The sequence below is a fragment of the Aspergillus affinis genome, assembly GCF_023601865.1.
Source record: "Aspergillus affinis strain CMG 70 chromosome Unknown NODE_41_length_255467_cov_85_872513, whole genome shotgun sequence".
Classification (NCBI taxonomy): domain Eukaryota; kingdom Fungi; phylum Ascomycota; class Eurotiomycetes; order Eurotiales; family Aspergillaceae; genus Aspergillus; species Aspergillus affinis.
In genome coordinates, this window is record NW_026515822.1 from 136,477 (window position 1) to 160,393 (window position 23,917).

The window sequence follows — 23,917 nt, forward strand, 5'->3', positions numbered from 1 at the left end:
TCTACCGGCCGGGGTATCTAGCTAGTCGCGACTCGCTACTCACGGCCAACCACAGCTTCACAATCCATGCGCATATCGTGTATGCCGATCGGTCGCTAATGCTACTGCTGCGCCTACCATCCTAGCGGGCGCCCTGTATACTAGATATAGCTACTCTAGCCATAGTAGGATGTAAGCGAGGGAATTTGCGCGACATCTTCATTCCTCCGGAGGATATACTCCATGCGGAGTACTCCGTAGGGACCGCATGCTCCTTCGGCAAAAGCAAATAAGTGACTGGCATCTGCCTGGTCGTTGCCCGTGCTACGTACTCGTCACGGATATAGAAATCTGCTCACGAGGTGGAGCTCGCGCGATCAATGACCATAATCAATATGACAATTAACGCTGCCTAGCCGGGTTGGGGTTCCCAATTTCCATCGTTGGGATGATTTTCGCCCGTGTCCGATAGAGACCAGCTATTTATATATGGTCCAGGTGCACAGCGATTCCTCTCAAATCCTTCACCAGTGCCACTTGCTAAATCGGCAGGGCTTGCTAGCGGATCGGGCTTGAGTATATCACCACGGGATACTCCTTCCTTTGACTTTGGTTGAATCGTGTGGCCCTGAGGTCTGACTCATGCCTGCTCTCAATTCATTTTCTAAAACGGAGGAGATTTTCAGCGATGACCCAGGAAGGGTACGGTGAGGGTTTGAAAGTTTTTTCAGACCTGTCTGTCCATTTTGTTGAGGGGATTCCGTCGTGATCCTAAAAGGCCGGCCTGAAACGGTTTCATATTTAGGGGCCACGATTTCGCTCGGCACACCAGGCACCAGGCTTGCCTCACCCTCCAACCATGCATCGATCGTATCGTATCACTACCAATTGTCCATATGAGCTTCGGCATGTGAATGATATGGCGCTGTGTCTGTACTCATCACTCGATTGACACCATGTCGGAGTATTGTTCTCGACGCCTCGTACAGTTAGACTCGGTTCGGTCTAGATCTTATGTCGGCTACACCTGTACCATGTTTCTATGGGCAGCGACCGATTGATGACTACATTATACCGATTTCGAAGTGTCAGAGAGTCGGAGTAGGTGAGGAAAAGCAAGGCGCGTGGCTCATTCGCAAACCACCGACTCAACCCGGACTATTCGTGTCGCATCATGGTTCAAGCCGCTTGGCAACCCCGTGCCAGGGCAGCGAGATCACCACGTCTAACCCTAGTGCGGCAGATCTAAACAGTCGGTCGGTCTCCAGGTAAGGCCTGCTTTGGTTTGTTTTATTTTTCCTTTTTGCCTTTTGTTTTCTATTTCCGTCCTTTGTTGGGTGGGCATGGGAGCCTGATAATAGCTGGCAGAAATGTCATTCTGGAAGAGGACCGAGTGCTTGCAGGACTAAAGGACTTCCAGCTTCACCATGATATATAAACCCAGGCCAGTTTGGTTGTGAGCGGCAGAAGTACTCAGTAGGCATGAGCCTGTCGTAAGCCCCTATGGAAAGTCGAATGACAAGTCCACGGGACTGCATTATGTGGCCAGTGATGTGGCGATTGATGATCGACTTGATCCTACGGAATACGTTTCGATCTTCTTCTCTCAGCGGAACAAGAGAAAAGAAACGAAAGAAGAAAAAAACAAATTGCATGACAGACCTGCCATGTTGACGCGAACCAACGGATTGCTAAAAGACGAACCATGGTTCTGGGGAATGGATGTTTACTTGTTGCTACAGGAACTTGAATCCATGAGATAATCCGAATTTCGTTTGTGTGATTGGATTTTTATTTATTTAATTTTTTCTGGGTCTCTTTTGTGGCCGTGCGTCGCTTCTGTTGGGATCAGTCCAGACGTGAAACTGGAAAGACAGAAGATGCATGCAATGAGCATCACGGCGCAGACGGACAAGACGAAGGATTCGCCTGGCAGCTACGGAGAACTAACATACTAGCAATTCTCCTCCAAGGCGACTACTGTCTGTCATGCCATCCATCGCCTTTTAAGTGATATCACAGCGATCAGCCTCTCTTATTCTCCGGGTTCTGGAGCCGGACTGGAGCCAGCGCTCCACCATCGCCTCTTCCAGCCACCGGAATATTACCAGCAACAAGTCCTTTTCATTTCCCTTCCTCTCGCTGCAAAGTTATAATTAGTAGGATTCGATGTCGATGGAGAAGCTGTTGATTTTCTCCCCCCCCTCCCCCTTAGTTAGTGCCCGGCCATTTCTGCTGGTGTAGAAAGGAAAGAAGAATATATGAGAATCGCAGTCCCTCATCCCCCCCTCCTTCAGGCGGTCCCACAACCAATAGATCGAAATTTCTCCTTTGCTTCTCGCCTTCTGATTGATTGAGTGACGGAGAGATGCAGCATCGTTTGGATGCCTGACCAGTTTGCCCATGTCCCACGTAGCAGCTGGCAGCCCAGTGCCGGCATCTTCCTCTTTCCCCGTAGACCTTCTTCATCACTCCGTTCCTCGACGACTGCGACGACAGACCGAATCTGCCGTGCAGCAGCAGCAGCAGCAGTCAGAGACTATTCATGCACATCATCGACCGACTCGAGAATCCGGGGGGACAACCCACAGCGCGACGCTTTCCCGACGACCAGGCACCGCTCATGGTCCCACGAGACGAGGAACGCTGAAGATGAATGGGAATATGATGAATTCCTCTGAATCCCAACAGCCTTTGTCGCCTGCCGATCCCCGTGACACGGGCAGGGCAGGCGCGCTAACAACTTCGGCCGGCGACGCCTCCGCGCCCGTCGTCTCTTTCCCATCCTCGCCCTCCGCCTCGACTTCACAAGTGCCGCCGTCGCCTCGCGTTCCCCAGACTCGCTTTAATTTCGAATATCAGTACCCGCTGCGCCGAAGGGCCCTGACTTCCCAGACCGGACTCCCCTCGGTCGACGCTTCCCCGACCTCGATTCCCGATCCCGACCCTGTTTCAGCTTCGGCTTCAGCTTCCACCCCCCCAACCCCCCAGCGCACGCTGTTGCACGACCGCTCCCGGCGCTCGGTCCCGGGCTTCTCTTTTTCCCAGCCTCACCGTCGCACTCCTGCCGCCTCCGCCTCGCAACCTCCCTCGCCCGGACTGGCCCTCGAGGAGGACAGCGACTCCGCGACGCCCCTGGATGCGACCGGCTCGACCGTTCGAGTGCTGAGTCCCAATGCGACGAAGCGTCGGAAACAGTCCTTCAACGCCCATCAAACGTCGCCGAATGTGAAGAGAAGAATGCCCTCCTCCACCGTATCTTACCTGCAGTCGAGAGCGCCGACAGATGAGCGCGCCCATCGCGCCGTCAATGGAAATGGAATGGAAAATGGATTCGATAAATATGGCTCGGAGGACGGGGCCAGAACCCCCGTCGCGGACGACTCTCGACTCAAGAATGAGGACATTTTCTTGAATATCGCTAGATCGGACTCCACTCGTCGCGAATCTTTCGGACGATCAGACTTCAGACGGGTGAGTGAGTTGATCTTTCTTTGTTTCTCATCCGTTCGAGAGGAGACGGCGGCGGTCGGATCCCGGCCGACGAGGCAGAGGTCTCTTTGTGAATTGGAAGGGATAGGAGAGAAAAAAACAAAACAAAACATGCTAACAGGAACAGTCACGATTTAGGATGTCAGGGAGTGGTCTTCGCACCCCAGCCTCCCGTGCTAACGAGCCAACCCCGTCGCCCGATCAATTACGATCGAATAACTACGCTACCCCCTTGCATTCCAACAATGGTTCCCCTTCCAACCCGTCCGGCCCTCGAGCCTACTCCTACTCGCTCTCTGAACACCCTCTCGAGGATCATTCCAAGCCCCACCACTCGGGCTACGTTGCCAGCTCGAGGACCGCCATCGGTCTACCGCGCAGCCGTCTAAGCAATGTTGGCATCGACAGCTCGTCCCAGTACCCCGAGTCAAATGGAGAGAGGCGAGCGTCGTTCCAGGATCCTCGACTTTTCCGCAATTCGACGCTGTCGACCATCCGTAGCAGTAGGCAAACCTCCACTTCGGAAGCGACCGAGCGTGCGCGAATCGAGTCCGATCGAACGCGACAGGACGGCACCGAGTCGACGCTGTCGACGACATCCCCTTCAACCGTATGGGATGAATTGGAGGATCTGAAGTCCCGGATTCGCAAGTTAGAATTGACCGGCAAGCTGCCACCGTCTTCGCAGGAGGCGATTTCGTCGGCCTCCGCGGACCGACCACGAACTGCAACAACTACCGTGACAACGGTCTCGTCTTCCCCAAATCATGGCCGTCAGACGAGTAACCCATCGGCCGAATCCGAGACCGTTCCCCCCAACCCAGTCCACCCACTTCTTCAATCGGCAATGGCGAAGGCGAAGACCCTACTGAACAAGGAGGTGTACATGACTTTGGATGCCACCGTGACAGACGCAATCGCTCTGTCGAACAATCTCCACGCCCATAAAGCGTCATCGAGCGGCGTGTCTGGCGTGAATGGCTATGGCACGTCTGATCGACAGTCCCGACGGAAGGCCGATAGCGTGTGCCGAAGCTTGACCGAGCTCTGCCTGGCATTGTCGGATGAGCAGCTTCGCCGGCAGCAAGCTGCAGATCAGGCGAAGCCACAGCAGCCGAATGGGGTAGCAGAGGAAGAGACTTATGCGCCCGCTGCGCCCGCGCTGCCGCACCAGCAGAGCACGACTCGTGAACCTGAAGGACTGGCCCGACGGCAGAGCACTCGTCTCACAAGCCGCCTGGAGGCCCGCCGAGCGAGTTTGGCGCAGCCCAACGCGAGTCCCTCCGGTGAAAACAGTAGCACCGTAAACCGCAGCAGTGATTCCACGCTGGACGCCAAGCAGCCTCATTCACCGGGTTCTTCCACCCCTCTGGATCGACCCCTGGGTAGACTCAATCGACTCTCGACCTCTCTGCGAGTGAGGAGGGTACAGACCGAAGATGAAAACCCCGCGAGTGCACCCCCTGGCCGGTCGATCTCGAGAAGTGTGACCGAAATTGCCAATCCAGCAGCCACCCATCGGTCACCGCGACAGCGCATTTCGTATGGCTACACCACCTCTCAGCAACCTCCGGAGATTCCGCAGGATCATAACGCCAGGTTCTCGGCTCAGTCGCAGCAATCGCAATCGCAATTGCCCCAGCCTCGCACCCCAACCGCCTCACAATCCGGTATTCCACTCCGTCGGAGCCTGATGACGCCGACCAGTTACACTCCGGCCACGCCGCGATCAAACATCCAAGCCGGTTCACGCCGATATGGCTTATCTGCTGCTGCAACATTTGACGGCACGATGGACGACGCGTCGTCGTCCATTGCACCAGCCGAGTCGGCTTCTCACACCCGCATCGTTGCCCCTTCGACCAAAGTAGCCGGCAGCTACACTCCTATCTCGCAAAATCGCCTACGAGCCAACAGCCTGGGGGCTCGACGATTTGGCATGCGATCCCGGCCGATGGCCGCTGGTAATGACGCTGTAAATCTAGATGATAGCATTGATTGATTGTTTTGTTATGTAACGCCCTTGAAGATCATCCTTACGCCTCTTTCTGTCTTACGCAGCGACTCATAACATACATACCTGGGTATTTGGAACAGCCGGTGTTTGATTGCTTTTTTTTTCTTTCTTTTCTTCTTCCTTATTATCTCTCTTTGTATCTTAGTGTTTGATATTCACTGACTAAAGAATAACGGCCTCTTGACGTTTCTCTTTGGGTAATTCACAGATTTGGTATCATGATTCACCTCCTATATTACCTACATGTCCAGTATATTCATCTGTAGAAGAATTCAAATGAAATCTTCCTCCTCTCAGCCTTCTCAATCTATTTCTTCCACCTCGTTTACACCAAAGATTCTCGTCCTCGGGTGTTATCCACTACGCTGAAAAGCTCTATCTTCCTCGAGCCGTTGCAAGAAGCTCCAAAATGTCGGCATTGTATGGCTCCCGACATGTATCCCAGACCAGAGTATTCCACAATCATACCGAATGTGGAATGCTTCATTTTCTTCATAAAAATTGTCAGCTTATCAATCGTCTGGCAAATACTGCAAGTCTCGTCATGGAAAAGGTAACGCACAGCCAAATCTCAAGATGGCTATTTCGTATGCCTGATTATAGGATGCGAAATGGTCAAGATCATTACGTGTTCTAGTACCATCTCGCCGATTTACTGAAAAGCAACACTTCTGTTCGAACTATATGTTCCGCAGGTTTAATCCCGCGTGATGTCCAACGTGCTTTTATTGGACGTCATGATCGAAAAATTGTTAGTCCATACTTTCTACGGATTTTTTGTGTCAACATTATAGTTGACTGGGGCTTTTGTGCATAGGATTAGCCAACACTAAAAACCTTCTTGACGCATAAATATTTGCAACGCTAATCTGGTGATTGCCAGATAATTCTGGGTGCAATAATCACCATTGGATGCTCAAAAAGTTGCCCCAGGGAAAGCCGTGTCCTGGGAAGATACTCGTTGAGCTAAAAGACCATCTTGACTACCGGCTTTCAGAAGAAATTAGCCTCCCAATATGTCTCATTCCTAGCTATTCGGGTTCCCTGACGTCCTGATGTTCGACGCAGAGGTGTGATCTAATGGCCTAGCCAAATGTACTAAGTCCGAAATATAAAATGAAACAACAAAAAGATACCTGCCCGTTATAAAACTTTAACGAGAGCCGGCAACGTACTACACCGGACTGTTTGAGCGATAAAAAACCCACGCTCGAATTACTCGATAAGAAACAACGAAAAATATGAATCAAAGAAGGGCTTGAAAACCATTTGGGCTCGGACTCTCTAATAAGCCCCAGTTTGAAGATACCTTTGCGATGGTCATGGTAGAGATATTTGTTCTAAAAGACCATTTATCCCTCCATTCAGTTACTTATGCCAGAAAAAGCCATGCTCACAAATATTGGGATATGGTGGCTTTGCTTTAAGATCTGTTGATTAAGCTCACAACTCCCCCCTCTGAATGACCTGTTCATGAGCATGAACAATACACATCCGAAAGAGCACCTTGTTCTTTGCAAACTTCATTGTCTCCCCTGGCTATTGGGATTATAATGCAACATCCCATTCTAACAAACTCTATGGACATATATTCTCACAGCCATCCTCCCAGAAATAGGAATTACCTTAGCATCCCCGGCGACCGCCGTTGACAGGCCGAAGAAGAGGAGCAGAGAAAAGTATCGTGGCACACAGCAGAAGCTGGTGCTGGCTTTTTCGTTCCGACCCCATCCGGGTGCCTAGTGGTGCCAGTTTCCTCATTACGGCGCTTATTGTGGCACATAGCAGAAGCGGTGCTTTAAACGCGGCTATCGTATCATGGAATGCGAGGTATATTGGGGGGTGAGCGCCGAGGTCTACGGTTCGCTTGTCGAGCGCTGTTATCGGTGCCACCGCTGCAAAATAATTCCGCTCGGACCGGCTACATACGAACCGGAGTTGTTCCTCGACGTGGCTCGTCTCGCTATGGCACTCGGTTTGATCTCCCCTTTCTGAGAGAGGCTCAAAGCACGATTCCGTTTCTTTTGGGACATCTGGGAGGATCAAACGACAGTTTGCATCAGCAAACTAAACCTGGAATACCTGGTCTACTCATTGGAGAACCGAAATCCACATGCTAGCCTGTGACGTTGACAGTTTTACAAGAACATATCCAACGCCTAGAGTGTCCCTGATTCCGGAAAGATTTTGAATCCCATGGAACGGACGCAGACACCTGGTTAGGTCGGGCCGTTGAACCCGCCTCCGAGTGTTCAATATCAGGAAAGTCGACAATACATGTTCGACTTGAATCTGACATATGGAATTATTTCTACATACCAAGAGTCCATATTTCTTCGCCAATTTAATCATCCGACTCTTGGTTGGCGATTGGAGTATAGCCCAGTCATTCCATACTCAAATTCAGCAGCAGAAGGAGAAGTTACAGTCAGGCAATAACAGGCCCAGAGGCCTGGGGCATCGCCCCCAAAAACAGGGTCACAATTCCTCTTGACATTCACATGTATTCGGTTTCTGTAGCATGGCCGCTCGGAATATCTGACTTCTATAGTCGGTGCCCTGGCAGAGGACGATGAGATCTTTAGACTTGCTCCTGAAAAGAAACCTCTCGTCCGCTAACAAAATGACACAATCCTAAAGACAGCATGGCGAATGAAACGGCCTACCAATGTACCGGATCAGTTAGAGCGCGACCTTCGAGTCGACCTACCAATCGACAACCCAAGTGTAAGCATTGTGGGAGCTGCAGACTACGCAATTTGGTATGGGAACCAGGAAGAGGACCAAGCGACTTGCATTTGTCTGATTGAGGCCAAGATCTCAAAAGCTAGCCATGGGTAAGAATCTTTTCAATATTCATTTTCAAACTTGGTTACCCTAATACGAGGATTGCTAGGGATGGTCCTTAACATTCGAGAAAGGGACGAAGAATCGGTATGACTCCGTACACAGTGTAATCGCGAAAGGGGCCAATACAGACAGCTACCGGATTGAACTCCATGGTCAGAAGACCTCACACAAGATCGATCAGTCAAGCGGGCCCGACTGCCACGAGGTGACCCTGCCATAGTAACCGGCCCTGATAGTCCATCCATGCTGGTGGCGCGCCTACACTACACGCTAATGGGAGAAGCAATGGCACCAGCAGAATGCGGGGACTCGAGCGAAGAGGAGTCCTTGTGAAAAATGGGATCCGACTAAAACCTACGATCACAAGTTGAAGGACGACTACTTCAGAAAGCCGAATGACAAAGCGACAGGGTAATTGAAAATGCATTGAACAATCTCGGTATGATGCGGAAAGACGCTGGATACTCGCCTTGGCCCAGATGATATCCACCTTGACTATACTTGGTAGATCAAGCTAATATCAGGCTCCTACACACTCGCTTTTGCCCCGGCTATCTTAACATGAGCAACCACATTCGTTGTATATTTTTTAACGCAGAGCATTGTAGCTTGCAAAAAGCTGTTCATTGAACGGATCCAGCTTGTGGCATAGCTTACACACATATGCACGTTTACATTCGCTTTTTCCCCCCAATATGGTTCACACACATTCGTTGTATGTATGTACATCTGGACCCACAGTAATCCATCTTCTAACCTCTTTATGCCACTGGTCAATTTTTACACCCGTCCGAATCGTCAAGCGATTCCGGAGACGAGGGGAGCTCGGGATCCGGGCGTATAGAGGAAGACGGAGGACTCTTAGCAACGAGTTCGCTGGTACCCGACAGCCCATTCTAGCGAGCTATATAGGCCTTGAAAGAAGGAGACCAATCGCTTCCCGAAGAAATCGCAAGAGTCAGCTGTTTCGAAGGCCTTTGCGTCTCATCCAGAGCCAATCTTCTCAGGCTCAAAGTCTGAAGCTCTACTTCGAAACCCGGCTGGCCAGTCAATAAACAACCAGGCAAAATGCGTCATAAAACGTGGCAAATCAGAGGGAAAGCCCATCGACAAATCAGCAACAAAAATGCGAAAGAAAAACGGAACCGTACACCCTATCGCTATAGCAGCAAAACAAACAAGAGAACTTATCTGCTATAACTCCTCGGCTATATGTTTGCACAAATTGCATTTTTACGGAAAGCTAGAAGTGTGGGCTAATTTTGAAGACAGGCGGACGCACGCTTCACATTGGCACTGAGCAACATGCTGGTGTTTTCTGGACTGCGTAATAAGACCATACCAGTTGAGCTCCTGCGGGGAGGCAAAGACAGGCAGATTAAGCTGCCTGCCGCCAATGCAGTTTCTCTGCGCTCTATTACTGCTAATGACCTGCCGACACGTCTTCAGATCCAAAGTGAGTACTTGTGTATTCTGCCAGAGCTATCTTTCACCAAATCAGAATTTAGAACCAACCAATGGGATTCCGGTCAAGGAATAACGGGCTCATCGCTCTCGAAAGTCTGCGCAACGAACACTACGTCGCGGGGGACGAAACAGGCGTCCAGGACCGGTTCCAAGAACACACTGGCCAGGTAATGTCTGCGGTATACTCTGATCCGAACATGGATAGGGGATTTTCGGGCATCAACATCAAAATATGGAAAAGTACCGGTTATGGCCGGCATGGCTGGTATACAGAAGATTCTACTATGATGCAGAAACCGGTCATCTGATTATCAAGTGTATAACCCCTGAGCACGAATCTTCCCATAACGCCCTCACCACTGTACTCACTGAGAAGAGGCATGATATGGGTACTGTTCAGGATAATCTAGTGAATACTCCTGACTGGGGTCGAGATCCCTAAGAATCGACGTCTAGCTAGCAGGGGAGGATCAATCGGACCAGAACAAACATACCTATTCGACGAGTACCGACAGAAACGAACTGTTCGGTATGGGAGCCACGACCTACCAAGCTTACTCCAGAAAGATGATTGATTTCTTATGGAATTCTTCAATAAAACGAGATTGGAAGGAGAGTGCACAAGCCCAGCAAGATATTGTTAATTTGCTTATTTTAATTCTTAGTCAACCGGTCGTACTAGTTAATTACCCATTGTCGGTGAACTCATTGGATAAGATGGTTGAGTTAGAAGTGCTACGACCTCCTTCGAAACCTTTGGACACTAAGTTGGTAGGTATCAGGGACCGCAAGACCGCAACTGAATCCGCATCAAACTTCTTCGTTTGCTGCTGACCAAGAAGGGGGACCGGTTTGTCCTCCCTCCCAAGTCCCATGGAATCAGTGCGAGTGCATCAGTTGTGGATTTCGGTCGAGTTTATCAGCCAGCGAGCCGATCCGAACGATCGAGATTCGTCCATTTATATCGTTTGCGTCAGTAGCTTATCTTTCCTCTTACGGGAGTAAAGGCCTTGCAAGGTTAGAAGAGGAGTTGAACACTATCAAGAACACTTATTGGCCACCTCGACGCCATGAAGCGGTGCCTCCGTCAACTCATCCGGAAAAAAAGGCATTCTTGAATTCTCGATGTATAGAATCATTAAAAATGGTCAGTTGCGTTTCGACGGATCGCTCACATGGAAGGCTATACCCAACAGCAGCATTTTCACCGTGGAATGCCACGAGTCCCGAGATGGGGCACGTCAGAAAGTAAAAATCAGGGCGAATTTTACCAAATATTCTCTTAAATTGCGCCAAGATAAGGCAGGGCAACAGGCGCTCGGCTGGAGATTCCGTCAATTCAATTACGATAAGAAACGGGTCAATCGATTCGAACTGGTTAAACCGGTCGAAGCAAACTACAACGATCTAGCTGCAAGAACAATGTCTGTACGGGTGAGGACTAGCATCTTCGTGACTCATAGACGAGCCCCCGGCATTTAATCGCATCTACAAATGTAATATTCCTACGAAGATAGACAGGAAAATGAAACCGATGAACAGTTGTTTTTGTTATCTTTTCAAATGGTGCAATCGTTATGGCTCTTCGAGTTAAAGGATGTACACGTCGCATGAGATTCGGAGAAAGACGCAGTCAAGGAGATAGAGAAATAACAACCGTGTCAAGTAGGTCACGGGTTAAATGGTTCACGTAAAAAGGAGGCGGAGAAAGAACTGCGCGGGAAAAAAGGAAGCAAAGGATTTGGGAATAAGATAATGATTGCCAGGTATCAAGGATCGAGGAAGATTCAGCACCGAGGTGAATAACGGGAGAGTAGAAAGGACATGAGGAATAGGAGACGGAAGCAATTTTTTGTTTTTCAAGCGACAGAAGGAAAACATTCAAACGTTTTGACCCTCCTAGAAAGAAGATAGTAACATCGATGTTCCCAATACACATCACTTTCGAGACATAGAATGGCTCATTGGTCGGTTTCATTCAAGCAAGACGGCCGCGGAGGGTTGCAAGGTACTGGTATCTAACAGGCATGTACAAGTCCGCCAAGGCAAACTCTTTGCTTCTTGTAGACCAAAGAAGCTGCACAACCGGGATAAATTAGGAAAGGAAAGGACGAAAGATGAAGGGAGAAAAAAGAAGACAACATCAAGAAGCAGAATAATTAGAAGGGGGAAAAGGAAGAGAAAAACATGGTGACAGTGGTTCGTTCCTCTTGGAAGACCTTAGGCCAATGAATGCAATCATTCTTGAGGCAGCTGGCTGCGACGGGTCTTCTCGGCTTCGAGGTTTTCGTACAAGAGATAGAGAGCCTTCTCGTTTGCCTGAGCGCTGCCCATGATCGTGAACATGCGTTCACCCGTCTCGTCGTGCGGCGCCTTAGCAATCGAGATCCTAGCTCCGGAGCTTCGGCGGATCTCGGTGATCTTGGTACCGCCGCGACCGATGATGCATCCAACCATGTCGGCGGGGATGCTGATGTTCTGCGTCTGGATCTCTTCGCCGTCTTCGGTGACAAGAGGATAGCCGCGGTTGGAAATGTCGGGGTTAGATCGTCGGCTGTAGCCGCCGCTCTGGTCGCTGAAGTCGGCGCCGTTGCCGGTGCGGTTGTAGGGACGGCTGCTATAACCATTGCCGGTGGAGGAGGTGGTGCTGCTGGCGGGGGCGCCGTTGTTGCTCACCGGACCGGAGCTGACGGACGCACGGACAGCGGGGTTGTACAGAATGGTGCCGGTTCCGCGTTGCCAGTCGTCAATCAGGCACTTGCCGATCTCCCAAACGGCCTTCTCGATGCCTTCGGGTGTTCCGGAGACTTCGACGATACGTTCGGTAGACTGGGGGAGCATTTCCTTCTGAGCGACCATGCGAACACCCGAGGCATCCTGAATATGCTTGATCTTCAGGCCTTGCCGTCCAATGATGGTGCCCATTTGGTTGTGGGAGATTAGTAGACGAACGGCTAAAGAAGTGTTAGTTAATTTATGTCTCAACATGAACCAAAACTGGGCGCACTCACGGTGAGTTCCGTTGTTCTGCACAAGACCACCCATTCCCATCTGCGGAGCACCCTCGAGTAAACCCTTGGCCACCAGTGCATAGGCCCTTGCGGTACCGTGCAGAGGACCGGTCACGGTCAGGACCCGATCGTGAACACCGGGGACCACTTTGCTGACACCAGCCTTCACGCCAGTTTCATCGCGGAGGTCGGCAACGTTTTTTCCGGCCTTGCCAATGATGATACCGGCCTCTTTCGACGAGACGATCGCGCGGAGGGTCAAGGTAGACTGGGCGTATTCCTCTTCGGTCTTGGGGGTGATTTCGAGGTCAACGTCGTCAATCATAGCATCAGTCAAGGTCTCGTCGACGATGGTGGTATCGTGAAGATCGGAGGAGTCCATAGTTTCGGGTGTTGAGGTAGAACGGATAAGTGGTGTTGATGATTAGGCGAGTTGGGGATTCGGTAAGTCTCCTTCAAGAATCAGTCAGCGACCCTGCGCAAGACGGGCAGAAGCAGAATCTAAAGCTTATCGCTGGTTGTGTTCTTTATTGAATTCAAAGAAAAACTGGGAGGACAGATGAAGGCGTCGCAATAACCGACTCAAAAGGCCATGGCAGATGAGGAATGACAGATGCGACAGGGCGGAGGGATCATCACGGTGCATGAACGACATGAACGACTTACCGAGTGAGAAGACCAGGGTTGAACGGGCGGAGAGAAAGATGACGATGATGTGGAGATGACAAACAGTAGTCCAAGGGCCTGGGAGGGGAAACCAGGATCGATTGGTGGGCGAAGAGGGGGACAGGAAAAGACAATCAGAGGGGTTTTTCGGCGAGCGGGGGTGGGAATGAAGAAGAGAGGGGAGGGAAGAATGGGAGAGGAGGGTCGGGAGGGAGAAGAGGAAAAGAAGAGGAAGAGGGAAAGGAAGAGGAAGAGAGGGAGAGAGAAGAGGGGGAAGAAGGGAGGACGTAAGAAGGGAAAAAGAGGTGGAGGAAGCGAAGAAATGAGGATGGCGAAAAGGTGAAGGAAGAGGAAGAGAAGAGGAGAAGAAAGGAAGAGAGAGAGGAGGAAAAGAAGAGGCGAGAAAGAAGTCGACGGGCGGTGCTGGTTGGCTGCCGCCGCGGGCGGGGAGTGTACCTGTAGGTATTGGCGCCGTATCGTCGGAGGATTCCTGGTATTGAGTCTTGTCCTCTGAACTGTCTACTTTATGTCCTGTCTATTCATATTCACAGTTATCTTTCTCATGATGCTGCCCATCCTTCTGCCATGCACCCAATGCCGACTATGCACCGACTCCCACATACTCCAATATTTCTGATCAAACGCCGCCCCGTTCCACCATCATAAACCCTCATTTATCCGCCTCGAAAATCACCTTCTGCACCTTCATGGCGTTGAAAAGATCGTATGCCTCGACGGCCTGTGAAAGAGGCATGATTTTCTCGGCCATAAACCTACTTCGTTTAGTCACCGAGGACACAAAGACGGGATCCGTGAAAGAAAACGTAAGACATACCCGAGCAGATGCTGATTCTTCTTCAGCACCTCCAATGCCTGTGGCGAAACCGATCGCACCGGGCAGCGACCCATCTGCACTCTCAAGTTCTTGCCATAGGCCTCATTTCCATCCCAGGGGATCTGTGGTCAACTCGGTCAGTGTCATGTATCTGATAGTAGGGACCGTAGTGTTGGTGGCGAAAACACTCCACGCACTCGAGGAAGAGGGCAGCCAATGAGGAAAAGAAGAACGAGAATCGAAAGAAGAAAATAGAAAATGTAAAACGGAAAACAAAGAGGGAAGGAAACACCACTAACCTCTGCATTGTGTACTCCCACGCTGCTAATCGTACCCCACGGACGCAGCAGATCAAACGCGGTTCGCAACGCCGGACTAAGTCCAACAACCTCAATGACGGCATCCGCACCGCGTCCGTCGGTCAGCTCTTGAATCCGCTTATCCAGACCGGTGCGGTCTTCTTTGAAATTCCACGGCTCAGCGCCCAAGGACCGTGCCAGCTCAAGTCTCGACGGGACCGAGTCGACCGCAAGAAGGTGCTTGGGCTTGTACTCCAGCGCATTGATCAGCGCACAGAGCCCGACGGGTCCGCAGCCGATGAGCACGACCGTCTGCTCGGAGATTTGCTCCGGAGTGCATCCTTTGAAGGCGTTGTTGGTAGCAAACCATCCCGTTGGGAAGATGTCGGCCATGAGCACGAGGTATTTCTCGTCGACACCCTCAGGGGCCTTCATGACCGTTCCGTCTGCGTGGGGGATGCGGATCTGATCGTCAAGAGATGATTCACTCGGAATGAGAAATGCTGTACATCGCAGGAATGAATGCGCCAAGTTCGAGATGTCTTACATATTGAGCCTGTGCGCCATCTAGATGGTCACATCCAAGGAGAGTGTTCTTGTCGCATCTCGATGAGAAGCCTTGCTTGCAGTAGAAGCACTGGCCACTGTGCTGGGGTTAGTATCGAGTCTCATAGAAAGAATTTGACTGCCCTGTTCCCACAATGAAAGCATAGCATGTACCTACCAAGATGTCGTAAAGGCGCTGACAACCACGTCACCCTTCTGAACCGACTTGACCCCCTCGCCAGTCTCGACAACCTCACCGGTCACCTCATGGCCCATGATGACACCCTCGTTCGTAGGCTCTACCCCGCGGAACGTATGAAGGTCACTGGCATTAATCCCGTCAGCAACCGGGTCTCAACGACAATAGAGCATATACAGAACGAGACCAGGACTAAACAACCATACGCGATTGCCCGGAGAGATTGAAAATACACACGTTGCTTACCTCCCACACAGCGCGGTATACGTCACTTTCACAACAATATCCCCCGCTTCTTGGATTTTGGGGATTGGCCGTTCCTCCACGGCGACCTTGAGAGGGCCGCGGAATACCACGGCGCGCATCGTGTCAGCGGCCATATTGAGATCAATTGGATGAATTCTTGAATGTCTATGGGCAGGAAAATCGGCTGGATCAAGCGATTGAGTCGATGAAGTGTTCAGCCTTAATTAGCGCAAACTGGAGCAGTGCGGAGGGGTCGGCGGCGGATTATGCAAGGCCGAGTTCCCTTGATGGCGGTGGGGCCGCTCGTTGCAGATGATGATCTCGATTCAATGCCAGGGATCGAAGGGGCGTCAGTTCTAGACTCTTTCACCGTTCCACGGATATTATTCAGTCTAATCTTCAAGTTCCAAGCTTCTACGAATATATATGTATCTGTATTCGAGAGGAGTAAATGCTAGATTGTGATAACGACTATCATTCTAACCCAAAGTCGACGCGATAACTGGCGACCTTCCAGGAACTATCCGTAAATCAGGGGAGATAATCCACGTCTTCAGATAGACATGGAGATCCAAGCCAGTAAAAGAAAGCAGACGGATGCTCGGGCGTGAGAGAACAAATTCAAACTCCATAAAACCAGTCATGTAGAATTTGTAGGTACGCCATGTAACGCCTTTTGCCTTACTCCTTAAAAACGCTCACTGTATGAATCAGTCTTTGCAAGGATTCGCCGTGGCACCTTGCTCGGTAGCCTCGCAAAAGCAAGATGTTTTCGCAGAGACGAAGAAAGAACCCCTTCTAGCACACCACGCAGAGCAGTTCTTCTTCCAGGATGAACTTGCCCTCCTTGTATTTCTCGCTGGCCTCGTACGCCTTGTCGTATTTCCATCCTACCGTTTCTCTGCACTGCCGACAGGCGATGTCCCGCACAATATGCCGACCGGTCGTCATGCTACGCTCGACAGCCTCAGACTGCGTTATGTTCACGACGTTATTGAAAAGGTATGCTTTGCCATGTTGGCCACGGAAGTTCTGCGAGAAACCAAGGTATCACGGTTAGCCAATACTCATCAATAACAGGAGCAGGCAAGCAAGCAAACGACGAGAGGGGGGACTCACCCGACTGATGATATCATCGTAGTCAGCAAGGTGCGTTTTGCACTGCTTGCATCCGAAGATTTTGTTGGAGGTGAGGTACACGTTGTATGCAAGACCCATTATGATCTTTCCTCGGCGTTCTTCCCGCTGCCGCCCGTTGAGGGTACGCCCTGGTATGTGAGCTCGAACAAGTCCAAGGTAGGAGCAGGTGATCGTGGAATCGATCCAAAGGTTTATGTGGCAGAGGGGAAAAGAACAAGAAAAGTGGGTTTCTTCTTCTGGAAGTTCCTTCTCGCCTGAGATTGGTTTTGCTCGAAAGGGGAGGGGGCCCGATTTGACCGCAAGTCCAAGAGCTGTGATGACACCGGAGAGTTGGGTTTGGAAGTCAACGCCAAGGGGATTGATTAACTGGTGGGGTCTCTGGTATTTATGCTGCTGCTGTGACGGTGATGGAGGCTAAGGCTAAGCAAGCCTAGGATTTAAGGTGAAGTAGATAGGATCCAAGTACGGAGGAATATTCCCGGGAGTTTAGGTAGCAGCAGGCGGGACAACGAGCAGGGATAAGTGGGATGTGCAGCTGCCAAGGAGGGAGCAGAGAGAGCAGGGCGCAGTGAGATCTAAATTAGGAGAGATTGATTATTGATCCAGAGGATTCCGGTTGAAGGGAGGCAGACTGGTAGAGAGATAAGGCAAACAGCGGGAACAATGGGAAAGGCTGGATCGGGCAGAAGGTGAAACCCCCGCATCAATAATACCGTCCGCTCGCATCATGTTATCCCCCCGTAGGCGGTAACTAGTTAGTTACGCCGTTCCTGTTAGTCAGATGGTCTTCCATCGCGGTACCTACTTATTCTACGCGTGATCGGTCAAAAATTAAGACATCCTATCAGATGACTGCCCCAAAGCTTTTGCTTCCATGCTAATACCATCGAATACCCAGTCATCCTAAGTGCTTTGCCCGCATTTCTCGTACCATCAAGTATGGGTCTGTATGTATGTACTCAGTATGTACTACCGCTTAGTATAGTTACATCAGAGGTACTATGATAGGTCATAATGCAGAAAAAGACCCGCCAGTACGGAGTAGAATTAAATTCATCGCTGATTCAACATGTCTTTATGGGTCTCCCAAAACTGCCTGCAGTCTGTATGGCCCCAGTGGTCGGTCCACCACTCTCCGAAACTATCTTCCACCGCCTCGTCGACTTTAGGGAGTCGTTCGTCTCGTTTCAGTCCGCAGAGAGCGCAAGCATGAGACGCCTTGAGAGCCCCTTGTTCTGCAGTGGCGGTCGTGGCTCGAATGTTCTCGGGGACAGCCTGAATGGGGCGTCTCCCGGAAGCCTGGATGATGGAATTGAAAAGAGCTGCTCGGTCTCGCCACATCACGATCACGTCAACGGCCTCTTGTTTCTCCTTGATATCTTCGTTCTTGTTGACCGTGTTGAGTTTCATCCCTCCCGGCTTCCCGGAGCGTGCAGGGCCAATCCTCATGCTCTGGCTCAAGATAGAATCCCTCTTCCATCGCAAGGTCCGACCCGAAACTACACGTGCCACTGCTTTCAAGACACACAGAATCGACGATGCCACGACGTCAACACTCTTTTTCTGCTGTAAATTTCGCCTTGCATGGGTTGCGTCCTGTCGCAATTGCTCAAAAAGTTGAGGAAACAACTCAAGTAGAACAGACGGAGGAGGAATATTAGTTGGGCGGACTGCGCTTGGATGTACGGATTGGTTTGATACGTCGGAGAATTGAGAACTGGTTTTTTGCGTACTCGTGGAATTTGAGTTGCCTGTCGGCCTTGTGGTATCAACTCGTGGAGTGGTCTTTGCCGGGCTTTCTGTAGAGGGCCCGTCGATGAAGTCCCCCCATTCTTCAAAGGGCTCTTCTTCCTCTGCAGGAGCAGAAGGCTTTATCGGCACCACCTTCTTAGTCTGGGGTTTAGCCTTATCTTGGCCTGTGGCACTCCTAGGCTGCTGGTAAACTGCTGGTGGATTATCCTCAAGGGTAAGAGAGTCCAGTAAGTCCAGCTGCTTCGGCGGCGCAGTCGTCCTGGTTTTGGTTCGTTGAGAAGCGTGAATTGCTGGGTTCACTCCGGCCGCTTGTCTTCGGACTGGCTCTGTTGGAACAGGCGGAGCAGGGGCTTTATCAGCGGACTCAAATTCGCCCCAGTCCTCGCTATCATCATTGGAGACCGTTTCTAGAGTGGCATCGAAAAGAACATCGCCCCCGTTATCATACTGTGGCAATTGAGGAAAATTCGGCTGGTGAAAAGCAGTCTGTTGCTTTGGTAATGTTCGAGCCTGAGCGGCATGAGACACCGGCCGATTCACGTGGTGCGATGCATCAGGGAACGCAGTATCTGAAAAAGACTCTAGATTGGGAATTAGGGGGTTTGTCTGAGACCGAGATGTTGCCTGATTGCCGGTGATTTGGCCGGAAGAAGTCCCGGCTCCAAATTCTGCAAACAAGTCGGCGGACATTTGGACCGCAAGAAGATTAGAATTCGCAGTATCACAAGGATTTCGCGGCTTGGGTTGGACTTGACCGGGTCGCTGTGGGCCTGCCAGACAGCCCGGATACTTTCACGTCCACTGCAATGGAGCACAGACCGTAGCGATTGTGATAGGTAATTGTCCGGCGAGACGTATTCCGTAGACCTGACCGATCAAGAAAGAGGGGTCTGATCAAGTTGGTTATCGACAATCTGGCGGACGACTGTCTCCGTTGTGGCGGGTCTCCGTAGCCGCGGTTGATCTCCGCCTCGTCATAATACTTGGCCTTCGTCTTTCCTGACTTCTCCACCACTCAACCCCTTGGAGGCCAGGCAACCAGATATCACATGGTGAGATGAGGGGCATTGAAGATACTAGGTAAGTATACTTGGTTTGAACCCGGTCGGTGTGCTCTTTACTAACTAGTTTTCTCAAGGCAGCGATGGAACTCCCTGTTTCGCGACAATCACACCCCCTCCGACCTCCGAGCAGCATTCAGATCCGAACAAGGGGACGGACTATGCAACGATGGACTTAGATCGATTTGTTGGAAGGCATGCGTTTTGCAGCCATTCTCACCTGGCTATCCGCTTACCTGAGCGCAGGCATTCCTGCTCTTCGACAACCTCGATCGCACACAATGGCCGCAGAAGATCTCCGAATCGCGGGGCGCCTACGATGCCTTGAAGGCCCATTTCTTGAAATACATAAACCACCCCGACGATTTGGAGTCGACGGTGGATCCTCTGGCGGATGACGAAGAGGTATGCCTCGTGTGCTTTCTATGGTTTTGATGGGATCGAATCAACTTCTGACGGCCTCTCCGCAAAGTCCCCTTGGCAGACACTCCGACGCGACGAACAGATGCGGGCAGATATAGCGCAGGATGTCGATAGGTGCTTGCAAGAGAACTTTTTCTTTCGGGAACCTGCTACGAAAGAGAAAATGATCGATATTCTCTTTATTTATTCCAAGCTTAATCCCGATCTTGGATACCGCCAAGGCATGCATGAGCTATTGGCACCTATTCTGTGGGTGCTCGACAAAGATGCCGTCGAGGCAAAGTCATTTGAAGGCACAAGCTCGCCGGGGGAAGACGACGACTTCCTGTTGCAACTTCTGAGTTCGGAGTATGTAGAACACGACTCGTTTACACTGTTCTGCTCAGTCATGCAAAGTACTCGGTCATATTATGAGCACAATCGACACCGATCCGCGAACGGCCAGATGGATGTTGTGCCGATCGTGAACCAATGCCACCATATCCACAACGAACTCCTGATGACTACAGATCTAGAATTGGCCGACCATCTACAGGCGCTGGAGATCTTGCCGCAGATATTCCTCACGTGAGTTCCTGCCCACGAAATAACGCCCCCTATATCCCACCTAACGAGGTAAACTTCGAAAATAGTCGCTGGCTGCGTTTGTTGTTCGGTCGCGAGTTTCCATTCCAAGACGTACTGGTAGTTTGGGATGTCCTCTTTTCCGAAGGGTTGCGGCCGGAACTCATCGATTTCGTATGTGTTGCGATGCTGCTGCGTATTCGTTGGCAATGTTAGTTACTGAGGTCTGTCTAAAAGAGATGCCAACGCTGACCAAAACTCCAGTACTCAGCGCCGATTCCTCGACGGCTTTCACCGTATTGCTCCGCTACCCCTCTCCTCACCCACATGAACCACAGAGCTTTGTGCGCGATGCTGTCTATCTAGAGCAGAACCCCACACCGGACAGGGGGGCTTTTATTATCTCCAAATATTCAGGAAAACCGCCAGACGCTTCCAAGCGGCTCGGTCAATCGCATGCCCGATCCTTCTCAGGAATCAAGTCTCACCTTCGCGGCGACCTATGGGACACGAGTGAGGGAAGCTCTCCTTCTAGGTCCCCCGCAAGAGATAGTTCTAAGGGTTTGGAGGCATTGTTCCAAGATGTTTCGGAGGGTATTCAACGCCGCACGGAAACATGGGGCGTTGCCAAGGCTGTCCGAGGAGCCGTGAGTGAAGCCAAAAAGAACTTGCAGACGATCCAAGCAGAGCACTATTCTCGTCAAAGATACGATGATGCTTCTGTTCACACCCCGGGTGGGTCATACACCCATGATTCAGTCGCCGTCGTTCATCTGAAGACCAAAATCGACGCCTTGGAGGCGCGGAATCAAATGCTAGCAAAGACCCTTAGCCAAGCATTGAATGACATACGGTCGCGAATGATGAAAGCCGAAGGACTTGATACGGCCACTGCCGATACCGTGAAACAAGCTCTCACCAAAGTGCAATCGGTTCAGACCTGTCTCGAGAACCCTTCCAGTCCTTTGGCCTCCGGGGGTCGAACTCCCAATGCAGCTGCAGATACGGACTCGGACAAGATATCAGCCGTACTTCAACCTGGAGGAGGTAAACCGGAAGATGAGACACGAAGTAGCAACAGCCAGTCTCCCGCGGTTGCCGCCGAGCCACTTGCCAAATCACCCACTTCGCCCGTCGGGAATAACTTCAAGGGCCGTAGTCGCCCTCATGTCTCTTCTTCGATGCCATTGCGACACGCAACACGTCCCTCACTTGCGGATTCCGAGTTCTCCTGGATGTTGGGTGGTAACCGGCATCTCTCCAGCTTTGTGAGTCCGGCATCCGTGCCGCCCGAGCAAACTCGGTACGGCGAGACGAAAGGCAAACCGAACAATCTCTTCGGCAACGGAGACGACGAGCTGAGAAGAACCGATGCCGATCTTGACGGATTGGCATTGAGGAGTCTCCGGGGGCCGAAAGGTGGAGAATAGAAGGAGGGTCCATATTTCTTGTTACTCTTTCCTCTTGTCGCGCATCCTCATGTGCCGTCCATTCGCGACCCCTTTCATCCTGATATACCCGCGTTCGCATACGCATCTTTTTCTCTAGAAAGCGAGAGTACTCACGTCGTTATGAATAGAGAGTAGACTTAGCGGTCAGATCTACTAATTGCTGTCTTTATGTTATTTTTCTTTATTCTTTTATTTTTTCCCCAACCCATTTTATATCTAGTTCCCCTCTTTTCGATGAGTGACGTGTCTATATGGCGAGTAGGTACCAATGTAACTGCAGACGGAAGCCATTAGAGCCACCATCTATATCCGACGTGCTAAGCTTTTCACCCTGGACGGTCAAAGAGTAAGCCATTGACCTATGTATGACGGAAGGATCAGATTGCGATCACTGTCAGCTGCCCGCCTAGCGTAGTAGCATGTCCCACCTCGACATGACAAGTTGACAACGAGATCATCACCACGATGAGAACGAGAGCGCGCACGAGGGGTTGATCTACACCGGTGATCGCCAACCTTGGGACGAAAGGCCGTGGTTACTTTCCCATGGCGCGCCCGAATCGACCCTCAAGACTAAAGATCTCCGGCGGAAAGTGGCTTGCCTGGACCGCCAAGACAAGGAAAACCCCAGCGTCGACCCATGGGACTTTAGGCGGTAGGGATCGAACGGACCAAGAGGGAAAGGGATCGGAGTCTGAGAAGGGATGGCATACATAACATACATGCATGTTTTCGGCGAATGAGGCGAAACATGGGTGAATCAGTCAGAGGGAAGGGATTCAGTGGGCGGGCAATAATAAGTGGACTGTGGTTGTATTGCAGCTCGGCCTTATTACATCACCACCCTTTTTCTTGTCATTCCTAATACTATTTAATTTAATCTATTTTTTTTGTGTTAGGCCGGTAACTACGTAGTTAGTTATGGGGATGGTCTTATTCAGCCAGTCTAGCAATCATTAGTTATTGGGATCTCTTCATTTCGAGCATTTCTAATGTTTTTGCGGTGATTTGCATCTTAATATTATCATGATTAGTACCCTGTACTATTCATCTCGTTAGAATTTAGTCCGTACGGTTCCTCTTTCTGTTGCCTCTTTTTTTTTTTTTCCCTCCTTCCCGACCGTCTCGTGCTTCCTTTGCCTTTCACCTGCTCGGCTCTCTCTCCTCTCTCTTCTCTTACTCCTTCTTCTCGTTTTCCTACCCAACTTCCTTCATCCCAGTCTTTCCTTTGGAATTTGGATGATCGTTTCTTTTTGTTTTCCTTTTTTGCATGTTTGTATAGGAAACAGGGGACGGAAAGAGGGAAGAAGCTGCAAATCAACAGCAGAGAAAAAAAAAAAGCCACTAGCAGCACTCATCTCCATTCATTCATTCATTCCCTTCTCCACCACAACGCGGTCACTGCCCCCCTCACTACCACTTTTTGATTCGACTTTTCTCTCCTTCGTCCCTTCATTTTGCGCCTCCCAAAAACCCGGTGCAGTTTTCAACCACCCCGCCAATCCTCCCTACTGGGATCTCTTCCACCAGACCACACCACCCACCATCGTTCCCTGTTTAAATAAACCTCACTGTCTTGAAATTTCCGACCCTCAGACAGCCTCTTCCCCCGTGCTACTTACCCACCTCATGGTACCTGTGACCTCACCAGGCACACCTGCCCTCCGCCCGCTGTCCGCTGACCTTCAACGGACTCATTTTCTTTAAGCGGCTGACTGTCTCACCTTTCGTTTCTTTAACTGACAAAAAAAAAAGAAAAAGAAAAAGAAACGGAATTGATTTGAAATTATTTTTCCCTTCTCACTTTTGTTTTTCTGATCGCAGTAACACCTACAATCGGCATCCCATACGCGACCAAGCAGAAGCAGAGAAAAGGAAAAACAGAGGCAGAGACAAAGCACAAATCTTGCTGGTCTTAC

General features: G+C 50.8%; 6 protein-coding genes across 6 annotated transcripts; 3 read left to right on the plus strand and 3 right to left on the minus strand.

The window, feature by feature from the left end:
* Positions 1–2,382: 2,382 nt before the first annotated feature.
* Positions 2,383–5,473, plus strand: KD926_007300 (putative LPXTG-motif cell wall anchor domain protein; the record flags this gene model as incomplete). Its single annotated transcript, XM_053100140.1, has 2 exons — positions 2,383–3,453; positions 3,599–5,473. 2 exons carry the CDS (start codon positions 2,383–2,385, stop codon positions 5,471–5,473), a joined length of 2,946 nt encoding a protein of 981 aa, XP_052956169.1.
* A 6,570-nt stretch (positions 5,474–12,043) lies between these two features.
* On the minus strand, positions 12,044–13,198 carry KD926_007301 (KH domain-containing protein; the record flags this gene model as incomplete). Its single annotated transcript, XM_053100142.1, has 2 exons — positions 12,044–12,759; positions 12,817–13,198. The coding sequence occupies 2 exons, from the start codon at positions 13,196–13,198 to the stop codon at positions 12,044–12,046; spliced, it is 1,098 nt and encodes a 365-aa protein (XP_052956170.1).
* Positions 13,199–14,152: 954 nt separating this feature from the next.
* Positions 14,153–15,741, minus strand: KD926_007302 (alcohol dehydrogenase family protein; the record flags this gene model as incomplete). The annotated part of the gene is made up of 6 exons (XM_053100143.1): positions 14,153–14,255; positions 14,318–14,439; positions 14,617–15,081; positions 15,164–15,260; positions 15,341–15,487; positions 15,608–15,741. The coding sequence occupies 6 exons, from the start codon at positions 15,739–15,741 to the stop codon at positions 14,153–14,155; spliced, it is 1,068 nt and encodes a 355-aa protein (XP_052956171.1).
* Positions 15,742–16,312: 571 nt separating this feature from the next.
* KD926_007303 (yippee-like protein) lies at positions 16,313–17,005 on the plus strand (the record flags this gene model as incomplete). The annotated part of the gene is made up of 2 exons (XM_053100144.1): positions 16,313–16,609; positions 16,688–17,005. The coding sequence occupies 2 exons, from the start codon at positions 16,313–16,315 to the stop codon at positions 17,003–17,005; spliced, it is 615 nt and encodes a 204-aa protein (XP_052956172.1).
* Positions 17,006–17,800: 795 nt separating this feature from the next.
* On the minus strand, positions 17,801–19,189 carry KD926_007304 (uncharacterized protein; the record flags this gene model as incomplete). Its single annotated transcript, XM_053100145.1, has 1 exon — positions 17,801–19,189. One exon carries the CDS (start codon positions 19,187–19,189, stop codon positions 17,801–17,803), a length of 1,389 nt encoding a protein of 462 aa, XP_052956173.1.
* A 367-nt stretch (positions 19,190–19,556) lies between these two features.
* On the plus strand, positions 19,557–21,977 carry KD926_007305 (GTPase-activating protein GYP6; the record flags this gene model as incomplete). Its single annotated transcript, XM_053100146.1, has 6 exons — positions 19,557–19,579; positions 19,642–19,747; positions 19,807–19,965; positions 20,033–20,550; positions 20,616–20,758; positions 20,812–21,977. 6 exons carry the CDS (start codon positions 19,557–19,559, stop codon positions 21,975–21,977), a joined length of 2,115 nt encoding a protein of 704 aa, XP_052956174.1.
* Between the last annotated feature and the right edge of the window lie 1,940 nt (positions 21,978–23,917).